This window comes from Nicotiana tabacum, chromosome 2 (assembly GCF_000715075.1).
Source record: "Nicotiana tabacum cultivar K326 chromosome 2, ASM71507v2, whole genome shotgun sequence".
NCBI lineage: Eukaryota > Viridiplantae > Streptophyta > Magnoliopsida > Solanales > Solanaceae > Nicotiana > Nicotiana tabacum.
Genome location: NC_134081.1, coordinates 7,698,032 through 7,710,666, shown reverse-complemented (window position 1 = coordinate 7,710,666; position 12,635 = coordinate 7,698,032). Strand labels below are relative to the sequence as shown.

Sequence of the window (12,635 nt, the reverse complement as noted above, 5' to 3'; positions counted from 1 at the left end):
ATGCTCCTACTAGAAGTACGAGGGGTGGTAGGCTTCGTAGTCATGGTTTAATATCTAACTGTGGTTTTTCTTCCCATAGTAGTGTTGCTAAGTCATCTTCTTCTAGGTCTTGGGCTCCTTAAACTCTTATATCTTCTTCTAGGAATAGAGATTTAAATGATCTTGTGCGTGAACCCACAGTTGCAGAGATTGTTCCTCAAGAATTTTCTTTTATAGTTGATCGTGAAACCATAAGGAATCAAGTTTCTTATATGGCCTCCCTCAATCCTGCAAACCTTTACTCGAGCTTAATCACTACTGGTCTTTTTTCCCTGGTTTGAAGAGAGTGTTACTGAAAACACGATTTTCCAGTTTTGGTCCCTGGTGCCAACCAGAGAATTACTTCTTATCATGCCGGTTTTTCTTTTGTTTATACTTACCCCTTCACTTTAGGGTTCAAACCTCATATTGATCCAGTGATCATTGAATTCTGTCATTACTTCAACATGTGTCTTGGCCAGATTGGCCCCATAGTATGGAGGGTTGTTGCATGTCTTCGTTATTTAGCAGATCTGGTTTCCATGCCTTTCACTTTTCGGCACTTGCTTCATCTGTACTCCCCCAAACTATTTCATGAAGGGGTCTTTACTCTCGTGTCTAGAAGTAAAAGAGTATTGGTTAGCCCTGAAGATGATCGGGACCATGGCTAGTACGCTCGTTTTGTTGCTACTCCCACTAGTGGATTAGTGGGTGAAGAAAATATGTCTTTTCCGGAGAAATGGAACTTTGCACGTAAGCTTTCTTATTTTTTTAAAAAAAATCTTAAAGGACTGCATGTAATCATATACCCAATTTTTCAGCAACCATGGAAGTTTTTGATGAAATTTCCAACTTCCGTGCTTGGGTAGAAAAGATGTTAACGGCTGCACCTATAGAGAATAGGTCCTGGAAGTACCTTTCTCAAAAATTCGGTTGAAAAGTGAAGACGCACGGTAATTTTTACCTTCACTGTTTTTCCTTTTCTCTTTCTTGTTTGTCCGAGAATTTCTCATCCTTCCCTTTTTTATTAGGGTTTCTTATTCGTTACATTAGTCTCGCGTCTGTTCCATCAACCAGGCTTTCCGTGAGTCTTGCCCAGGAAAGAATTTTAAGTGCTTTTTCTTCAAAAAGAAAAACTCACGGTGCCCGTGGCTCTGATGACGAAAAAGAAATAGAGGAGGGTTCTTTGGTGCGAAGGCCACACTTCAGAAGACGTGTGGTTTCTGATAATGAAACTACTCCTTCTCATGGCCCTTCATCAAGTTCAATCCCTTTTAGACTCACGGATGGGCCAAAGAGTGCCCCTTTAGTGATTTCTGATGAAGATGTTGCTGATCCTCCCCCAGGTTCTGTTGATAGATTGTTTTCTCATGGCTTCGAGGGTGATGAAGCTTTTGGGCCTATTTTTGAAGAATTACCCCTTGCTTCCCTTCCAGTTTCAGTTTCCATAAACCTTCCCGTGTCTTTACCTGATGCTACTCCTGCTGTTATTCCCGTGGTTGCTTCTGATGTAGAGGCTGAACCATCTAGCAACATGAGGGAAATGAAAAGAGTTTTTGTTGAGGTTACTGAAGGTGGGAACTTATTAAGAAAATCTGGTCAAGCCGACGTGTGGTTGAAACCTCTGCTAGGCCCCATAGAGACGAAGAAGTTAGAAAGTAATAGCTCACTCACTTTAATGAATGATATCTTTCATTCTTCCTTGAAGGTGCAAGATTAACTAGATTTCCTTTTCTCTTTCTTATTTATAAATCTTCCTCCTTTTTTGCAGATCAACTTGATTGGCATAAAGCTTATGAAAAGAGTTTCTCAGGCGGACCAATAAGTTATAGATTTGCGCACCGAAGCTGATAACTGAAAGGAACAATTCGAAGGTCTTCAACTGGAAAAAGAAGTTCCGGAGGAAAAGAAGAATGTTTTGAAATATCAGATAAGAGTGATTGCCGATGAACTAGCAGTTGAAAAAGCTTCCTCTTGCGAGGTTGGAAAGGATAAGGATATACTTGAATCCTTCTTTGCTGAACAACTTTCCAAAGCAACTGAAGAAATAAGGAGTTTGAAGGAACTCCTTAATCAAAAAGAAGTTTATGTTGGAGGATTGGTTCAAACACTTACTCAAGTTCAGGAAGATCTCTGCGCCTCTGCTGATAAGATTCATTTCTTGAAAAGTTCTCTCGCTCCTTTGAAGACGGCTTATGATGCCACTGAAGCAGAAAAAGAAGAGCTAAGAGCTGAGATTGACCAGTGGGAGAAGGATTACGAGATTCTCGAGGATAAGCTATCTTTGGATGTGAGCTGGGCTTTCTTAAACACTCGCCTCGAGACTCTTATTGAAACTAACCAGGAAGGTTTTGACCTTAATGCTGAGATTGCTAAGGCTAAAGAAGCAATTGATAAAACCAAGCAACGCCAAAGGTTTTCCTCACCTGAAGACGAAGGTCCCGAGGGTGATGGACATGGACTTGCTCCTGGTAAGGCCGATATTCAAGCCTCTTCTTCTCAAGTTAATCCTTCTTCTCCCGTTGGTGATGCTCTAGTGGATGATGCTTCCATTGATGATACCCCTTAGTTTTTTCCTGCTTTTTGTTAACTTTTATTTCGTTGCTTTTCCCTTAGCTTAACAACTTTTTGGAATGTTGTTTTTGGGAAGGTTGTTTTTTGGTTATCCCTATCTTCTTTTGGGGTTTAAATGACAAATTAATACCTCTGCTTTTTCCAAGGCTTAATATATATATATATGTTTTAGTTACTTTTACCGCTTATTCTGCTCTTTGATATTTGAGATTTTTCCTTGCATTTAAAAATGCTTTAATAGTTCGTGACTTTAAACACAGGTTTTTTAATAAAAGAGGGCCCTTTTATGTTAAAAACACTGATGAAGATGACGTCGCATCTTCATATTGGTGTAAATATATGAAAGACGAAGTAGACAGGAAAGAAATAATTTGAGAAAGTTTTATGCTTTGAACTTTCAAATAAATTTCGTACAACATTTTCATAATTATTCGTACAACACTTTCATAACTGCTTTCTTTGTAGCAAATTTTTAAGATAAAAAATCGGTTCTATTATCCCGTGATTAAATTTTGGCCTTAACCTAAAACTCGTAGGAACATGGAACGTATCTTGTATCCTTTTCGCGAGTTCACACCTTCTCAAGGTTTCTTCAAGGTTTTTGATTCAGGTTTTTTGGCTCTTTTGCTTCCTTGTCTATATGCATAGTTCCCCCAGTGTTAGAGCTTTGAAGTATGAAATCTCAAACACCGGACTACTCCTTCTTTTTGGTCCATTCCCTGAAAAGAAAAATACAAACGGGACTCGGAGATATACATTTAGATGATGACTGCATAACCCTTTTTTCCATCAGAAAGGTTGCAACCTAGACCGGGAATAATTCAGTATTCCGCGTGTCATTCGGGTTTAATATCATCATTTGGTATGGGCTAGCTTTTTGTCTATCATCTAAAATTATAAGTAAAATTCAAAAGGATAAAATAAAATTGTATCCGAGTGATACCTGCCCAACGGTACTTCCTTTGTCTAGAAATAATACTTCCTTTATCCGAGTGATACCTTCCCAGTTTGATAGTAGTATTTTGCCATCCATGGTCTCCAACTCATATGCTCCCTTTCCAGCGATACCTCGAACCCTGTAAGGGCCTTCCCAATTTGGACTTAACTTTCCCGAATTAGCCGCTTTTGTTGATTTAAACACCTTTTTGAGCACGAAGTCCCCAATATTGAAGTATCTCAGATTAGCTTCCCTGTTGTAATATCGCTCACATCTGTTTTTTAGCCTCCATCCTTATTAATGTTGCTTCTATTCTTTCTTCTAGTAAATCCAAATTCATACACATTTCTTCCTCATTTGACTCCTCAGTAGCATGTGTGTATCTCATACTTGGTTCACCTATTTCTATTGGAATTAAGGCTTCAGTGCCATAGACAAGTTAAAATGGAGTCTCACCCGTACTTATTTTTGTTGTCATTCGATAAGCCCACAATATCCCTAGTAGCACTCCTAGCCATTTGCCTTTTGATTCCTCTAATCTCTTCTTCAAGTTATTAATAATAATTTTGTTTGTTGACTCAACTTGCCAATTGGCTATAGGATGGTAATGTGCAGACGTAATCCGTTTAATCTGCCAACTCTAAAAGAAATATGTGATTTTCGTGCCTATGAATTATGGGCCATTGTCACACACGATTTCCTTTGGAACTCCAAACCGGCAGATAATGTTTCGCCAAATAAAGTCCCTGACTTCCTTTTCTCACACCTATTGGAAGGCTCCTGCTTCTACCCATTTTGAAAAATAATATGTTAAAACTAATAGAAACTGTATCTTTCCTTTAGCATGAGGTAACAGACCTACGATATCCATACCATATTTCATGAAAGGGCATGGCGAAATAACTGAATGTAACAATTCTGCTGGGCGATGCATGTTATTAGCATATCGTTGACACTTATCACACCTGGCTACAAGGTTTTCTGCTTCTTCTTCCATTTTTGGCCAGTAATATCCTGCTCTTATTAAAGTTTTTACCAATGATCTTCCCCCAGCGTGATTGCCACAGTGCCCCTCATGTACTCCCCTCATCACATATTCTGTTTGTGAAGGTCTGAGACACCGTACTAAAGGTCCACCGAACATCTTTCAGTATAAGTTTCCACAAATTACACAATATTGGGAGTCTTTTTGGCGAAGTAATTGTGACTTCTTCTTTTCTTCGGGTAAAATTCCGTACTGCAAAAAGTTAACAAATTCGTTCCTCCAAACCCAAGTTAGATTATTAAAATTTACCTCGTTCTTGTCTTGGTCGAGTGCCGAATGAAACAAATGTATTACAATAGCATTTTCTGCATTTATTATTTCGGCAACAAACGCGAGATTGGCCAACGCATCTGCTTGTGCATTCTCCTCCCTGGGTATTTGTATGGCTTTCCACGATTGAAATTGTCTGACTAATTCCCGTACCTTTTCCATATATTGTTGCATTCGTGCCTCTCTTGCTATGTAAGTCCCCTACATCTGGTTAACTACTAGTTGCGAGTCACTTTTGATCACAATCTGTTCTATACCAAGTTCTCGTGCTAGTTCTAAATCTGCAATCACAACTTCGTACTCTGCTTCATTGTTAGTGATGGGATAATATTTTATTGCTTGTCTTATGACTTTCCCTAAAGGCGGAATTAGAACAATACCTAAGCCCGCTCCTTTAACATTCGAGGAACCATCGGTAAATAAAATCCAAGTTCAAGGGATTAGATCCGGTAAATACCTGCTATTCCTTTTGTGCTTTAGGAACTAAATTCGTGCTAAAGTCTGCTACGATGTTTGCTAAAACCTGCGATTTTACTGCAGTTATGGGCTAATTTATGATATTATACTCACTGAGTTCTATTGCTCACTTAGCTAATCTCCCAGATAGTTCTTATTTATGCAATATATTCCTTAGGGAAAAAACATGTATTACAGAGATAGGATGGCATTGAAAATAAGGTGTCAATTTTCTAGATGCCATAATTAATGCTAAAGCAAGTTTTTCTAAGTAAGGATATCGAGTCTCAACATCTAACAAAGATTTACTAACATAATAAATTGGATATTGTTTACCTTTATCTTCTCGTACCAACACTGCGCTTACCTTTATCTTCTCGTACCACTACCCATTGGAGATTTTCTTCATCTAGAGGATCCATCTTTATTTGATTATAACCTGAATATGCATCTAAAAAACTTAACAGCTCATGTCCTACGGTAGAATCAAGTAATTGATCTCTATGCGGTAAAAGAAATGAATATTTAGGACAAGCTTTATTTAAACCAGTATAATCTACGCAAACTCGCCATTTCCCATTCTTTTTTGGAACTACCATAGTATTAGCTAACCAGTCTGGGTACTTTATCTCTCGTATTGACCCTATTTTCAAAAGCTTTTGTACCTCATCTTGGTTCACTTGATTTTTGACGGATCCTTGCTTCCTCCTCTTCTGCTTGACAGGTGGGTATGGTGGGTCCTCATTCAGTTTGTGGGTCATCACCTCCGGTGGTATACCTGTCATATCTGGATACAACCAAGCAAAGCAATATGCGTTAGCTTTTAAAAATTCAATTAACTTACCTTTCATTTCTGGGCTTAGATTTACTCCGATGTAAACTTTTCTGTCTGGCCAGTGTATAAATAGATCTACAGCTTCGAGTTCTTCAATAGTTGTTTTGATATTTTCATTTTCTTCTGGCTCTTGAATAACATGGGGTCTTGAATCAACATCCGTCTGTCCTGGTATGCCTCCAGTTGAGGTTAGTTTTACTACATTCTCAACTGAATTCTGTAGTTGCTATTCCCGGTCTGCAACATCGTTCATCGTGCTTGTAACCACCACTGAATTGATGCTTCTAAAAGCCTGTTGATCTCCACGGATTTGTTGAATTCCCCATTGTAAAGGAAACTTAATAACTTGATGTAATGTGGACAGTACAACGCCCATATCGTGAATCCATGGTCTTCCTAGAATTATATTATAAGCTATGTCTGCATCTATCACCTGGAACTTTGTATCCTCGGTAACTCTCTCTGCAAACGTGGTAAGCATTACTTCCCCTTGTGTGATAACACTTGAATTATCAAATCCAAACAAAGACCGTGCATTTGGTATCACCTTGTCATTAGCTTGCATTTCATTCACCACCCTTAGTAGAATGATATTTACGGAGCTACCTGGGTCAATCAAAACTCGTTTAACGTTAGTATCGTGTACAAGTAGAGATACTACCAGCGCATCATTATGAGGAATTATCAAGCCATCCGCGTCTTCATCATCAAATGTTATACTATTTTCATCCAAGACTTGGCGAACTCTCTTCCCATGAGTGACCATGACTTTTGACGTCTTTTTTGCAATTGTATATGTCACACCATTGACCTCATCTCCCCCGGTTATTACATTGACTGTTCTTTATAGAGATAGGGGTTTCAGAGGATCTTGTCTATTCTTCATATATGACTGTCTACCTTTCTCGATGAACATGTTAGTTAGATAACCTTGCTTCAACAAATGCTCGACTTCTCCTTGGAGTAATCTGCATTCTGCTGTTCTATGGCCATGATCGTTGTGAAATTCACACCAGAAATCTGGACTTCTTTTGCTCGGGTCTGGTCTTATTTCTTTAGGCCACCGCACCTTATCTCCCATACCTCTTAAAAAAGCAACTAACTCGGAGGTATTGACATTAAAACTGTAATCTCCAATCCTCGAATGTGTATTGGAGTCGTTGCTTCGTGCATCACGTTCCTTTCTAAATCTAGATGAAGAACCCGCATCTTTTTGCCTTGATCTCGATTCAGATTGAATGTTTTCTTATTTAGATCGAGAATATCGCCCTCCAGGTGTCACGACCCAAAATCCCAACCTGTCGTTATGGCGCCTATCTCGATACTAGGCAAACTGAAAATCTCAATAAATCAAAACTTCTCTTTAAGGTTGAAAATATAATATTTAAATACAATACAAACACTCCCCAAACCTGATGTCATTGAGTACATGAGCATCTAATATGAATACAAGTCTGGAAAATATAGTCTATAATAGGCTGAGACCAAATACAATAAACAAAGAGATAGAGAAGGAGAGACAAGGTCTGCGGAACACGACAACTACCTCAAAATCTCCTGAAAATCAACCGCGCGAAAGGAGCAACACCCGCTATGCCCGGGAATGACTGGATCTGCACACGAAGTGCAGGGTGTAATATGAGTACAACCAACTCAGCAAGTAATAATAATAAATAAGGAATTGAAGATAGTAACGAGTTACACAGTTATGGTTTATTTCCAGTAATTCCAACAAAGAATAGACATGCTATCAAATCTGGCAATTTAATGTCTAATCAATTTTTATACAATTCTTGTTCATGTAATTTGTATGCCAACAATCTTTCAGAGATTTCACAATAATGACAGATAGCAACTAAGTGCAACAACAAATGGAAATCAAGTACAACCTCTTAGGACAACAATCACTAACTGGTCTACCAGCCCTCATCACTCACTCTCAATGGGTACCCGCGCTCACTGGGGGGTGTACAGACTCCGTAGGGGCTCCTACAGCCCAAGCGCTATAATTTGCACGGACAACTCACGTGCCATAATATAAATATCTGGATCCGCTCAGCCAACTCACGTGCTATAGATAATATAAGGATCCGCACGACCAACTCACGTGCTATAGTATAATATAAGGATCTGCACGGCCAACTCACGTGCTGCACGGACAACTCACGTGCTATGATATCAATATCTCACAATCAGGCCCTCGGCCTCTCTCAGTCATAAATCTCTCCAGTCTCTCGGGCTCTCATTAATCATGAAATCAGCCCAAACAATAATGATATGATGTATCAATAATAATAACAGAGACTGAGATAAAATGTGCAAGTAAAAACTGAGACTGAGTACATATAGCATTTAGCAGGCAATTCAACAAGTACGCGACCTATGTGGGTCCCAACAATATTATCACATAGCCTATGCATGATTTCTAACATGATTTGCAGTCAAATTTTTATCAACACATGGAGAGCATATAACTAACAACAAATTATTCAACTTTATAGTTTCCCAGGACGGACCAAGTCACAATCCTCTCGGTGCACGCCCACACGCTCGTCACCTAGCATGTGCGTCACCTCCAAAATAATCAAATGATACCAAAATTCGGGGTTTAATACCCTTAGGACCAGATTTAAAACTAATACTTACCTCAGAGCGTGAAATTCTTTACTCTGCTATGCATTTGCCTCGCAAATCGGCCTCAGAATGCCTCGAATCTAGTCACAAATAATTCGCTTCAGTCAATAAAATTTATTGGAATTAACTTCATAAAAAATGCTAATTTTCCATACAAATACAAATTTTAGCTCAAAAATTGCATGTGGGGCCCACGTCTCGGAACTCAACAAAAGTTACAAAATCAGAAAGCTCATTCAACCACGAGTCTAACCTTACCAATTTTTTCAAAATCCGATCCCAACTCGGCCCTCAAATCTTCAATTTTAACTAAGAGGATTTTCAAATTTTTCCAACTTAATTCGCCAATTAAATGATAAAAACAATCATGGATTCAGGTAATTTAACCAATATTGGGTTAAGAACACTTACCCCGTTGTTTTCCTTGAAAAACTCCCATAAATCGTCTCTTTCCGAGCTCAAATCCGTCAAAAACTGAAAATGGGTCCCATTTTCAGAACTTAAACTCTTTTTCCAGACCTCTCTTCTTTGCGAACGAGACAGATCCCTCGCGTTCGCGAAGCACAACTCCACTACCCACAAATTTAACCCTTCGCGAACGCGACCGTGGCTTCGCGAACGTGAAGCTTTACAAATCTTACCCTTCGCGAACGCGACCACGGCTTCGCGAAGGCGAAGCTTTACCAACTCAGACCTTCGCGAACGCGTAGAACAAGGACCCGGGGGTCCCCAATAGCCTCACTCCTCTTCGCGAACGCGACACCTCCCATGCGTTCGTGATGCACACACAAACCATACCTTCGCGTTCGCATCATCCCCTTCGCGGACGCGAAGAACAAAACCTTACACTCAGAAAACACACTTAGTGAACGCGAGGTCCCACTCGCGAATGCGAAATAGAAAATCAAAAAAATGCAACAACAGATATCAGCAATCTCACCAAGGCCAAAAATGATTCGTTAACCATCCAAAACTTATCCAAGCCCCTCGGGACCTTAACCAAATATACCAACAAGTTCTAAAATATCATACGGACTTAGTCGAACCCTCAAATCACCTCAAACAACGCTAAAAGCATGAATTACACCATAATCCAAGCCTAATGAACTTTGAAATCTCTAATTTCTACAAACGACTCCGGAACCTACCAAATCACGTTCGATTTACCTTTTGTGCACAAGTCATAAATGACATAATGGAGGTACTCAAAGTTTCAGAATCGGATTTCGACCCCGTTATGAAAAAGTCAACCCCCCGGGTCAAACTTCCCAAAAATTTAACTTTTGGCATTTCAAGCCTAATTCCACTACGAATCTCCAAATAATATTTGGGACACGCTTCTATGCCCAAAATCACCATACGGAGCTATTGGAATTATCAAAATTCAAATCCGAGGTCGTTTACACATAGGTCCATATCTCGTCCACTTTTCTAACTTAAATTTTTAATTATAAGACTAAGTATCTCATTTCACTCCGAATTCCTTCCGGACCCGAATCTACTAACTCGGTAAGTCATAAAATAACTATAAAGCATGAATTGAACAGTAAATGGAGGAACGGGGTTATAATACTCAAAATGATCGGCTAGGACGTTACATTCTTCCCCTCTTAAACAAACGTTCGTCATCGAACGAGTTTAGAACAATACCTGGGGTCTTAAATAAGTGTGGATATTTTCTCCGCATCTCCTGCTCAATCTCCCAAGTAGCTTCTCTGACTTGCTAGCCTCTCCACTGTACCTTCAGTGATGCTATGTTCTTTGACCTCAGCTTTCGAACCTGCCGGTCTAAAATAGCCACTGGCTCCACATCATAAGTCAAATTACCGTCCAACTGTACTGTACTGAAATCCAGAATGTGAGACGGATCCCCGACATACTTTCAGAGCATGGATACATGGAATACTGGATGAACATCTGATAGACTAGGTAGCAAAGCAAGTTCATAAGCCACCTCCCAATTTTCTTAAGTATCTCAAAAGGCCCAATATACCGAGGGCTCAACTTGCCCTTTTTTCTGAACCTCAACACACCCTTCATGGGTGAAATCTTGAGCAGAACCTTCTCCCCAACCATGTGAACAACATCACGAACCTTCCTGTTGGCATAACTCTTCTGTCTAGACTGTGCCGTGCGAAGCCGTTCCTGAATTACTTTGACCTTCTCTAAAGCATCCTGAACCATGTCAGTACCCAATAGTCTAATCTCACCAGGCTCAAACCAACCCACCAGAGACCGACACCGTCTCCCATATAAAGCTTCATACGGAGCCATCTGAATGCTTGACTGGTAGCTATTATTGTAAGCAAACTCTGTGAGTGGCAGAAATTGATCCCAAGAACCCCCAAAATCAATGACACAAGCGCGTAGCATAGCCTCAAATATTTGAATAGTGCGCTCGGACTGTCCGTCCGTCTGAGGGTGAAATGATGTACTCAACGGAACCTATGTGCCCAATTCTCGCTGCAGTGCCCTCCAAAGCAATGAGGTAAATTGCGTACCCCGATATGAAATAATGGACACCAGCAAACCGTGTAGGCGAACAATCTCGCGAGTATAAATCCCAGCCAACCGCTCCGAAGAATAATTAGTACTGATTGGAATAAAATTTGCAGATTTGGTCAACCGATCTACTATCACCCAAACAATATCAAACTTTCTCAAAGTCCGTGGGAGTCCAACTACGAAGTCCATGGTAATACACTCCCACTTCCACTCCGAAATTTCAAGTCTCTGTAGCAATCTGCTCGGTCTCTGGTGTTCGTACTTTACTTGTTGACAATTTAAACTCCGAGATACAAACCCAACTATATCTTTCTTCATCCGCCTCCACCAATAGTGCTGTCTCAAATCCTTATACATCTTTGTGTCGCCTGGATGAATAGAGTACCGCGAATTGTGAGCTTCCTGGAGAATCAGCCCACGCAAACCATCTACATTAGGTACACATAGCCTGTACAGCATCCGTAATACACCGTCATATCCAATAGTGACTTCCTTGGCAACACCGTGTTGAACCGTGTCCTTAAGGACAAGCAGATGTGGATCATCATATTGGCGCTCTCTCATGCGATCATATAAAGAAAATCGAGAAACCACACATGCCAAAACTCGATTCGGCTCGGAAACATCCAATCAAACAAACTGATTACCCAAGGCCTGAACCTCCAAGGCTAAAGGCCTCTCTTTTACCGGTAAGTATGTTAAGCTGCCCAAACTCTCTGCCTTACGATTCAAGCCATCGGCCACCACATTGGCCTTTCCAGGATGATAGAGAATAGTGATTTCATAATCCTTAAGCAACTCCAAGCACTTTCGCTGCCGCAAGTTAAGATCCTTCTGTTTAAAATAAGTGTTGTAGACTCCGATGATCGGTATATACCTCACACTGGACACCGTACAAGTAATGCCGCCAATTTTTCAAGGCATGAACAATAGTTGCTAACTCAAGATCGTGGACTAGATAATTCTTCTCATGTACCTTTAATTGTCTGGATGCATAGGCAATCACCCTACCGTCTTGCATCAGCACTGCGCCGAGACCAATACGCGACACGTCACAATACACAGTATAAGACTCTAAACCTGTAGGCAACACCAATACTGGAGCTGTAGTCAAAGTTGTCTTGAGCTTTTGAAATCTCTCTTCACATTCATCCGACCACCTGAACGGAGCATCTTTCTGGGTCAATTTAGTCATAGGCGATGCAATAGACGAGAAACCCTCCACGAAACGACGATAATAACCGGCCAAGCCGAGAAAACTCCGAATATCAGTAACTGAGGATGGTCTGGGTCAGTTCTGAACTGCCTCTATTTTCTTCGGATCCACCTTAATACCTTAACTGGACACTATATGTCCCAAG

The 12,635-nt window shown here is 40.3% G+C and overlaps 1 protein-coding gene across 1 annotated transcript; it reads right to left on the bottom strand.

Annotated features, from left to right (window-relative positions):
* Positions 1–6,361: 6,361 nt before the first annotated feature.
* On the bottom strand, positions 6,362–6,901 carry LOC107811385 (uncharacterized). Its single transcript, XM_016636306.2, has one exon. It carries the CDS (start codon positions 6,899–6,901, stop codon positions 6,362–6,364), a length of 540 nt encoding a protein of 179 aa, XP_016491792.2.
* Between the last annotated feature and the right edge of the window lie 5,734 nt (positions 6,902–12,635).

What these genes read in the sequence shown, in the direction of transcription:
- LOC107811385 (XM_016636306.2), bottom strand. Translation starts at nt 6,901, where the DNA reads ATGGTCACTCATGGGAAGAGAGTTCGCCAAGTCTTGGATGAAAATAGT.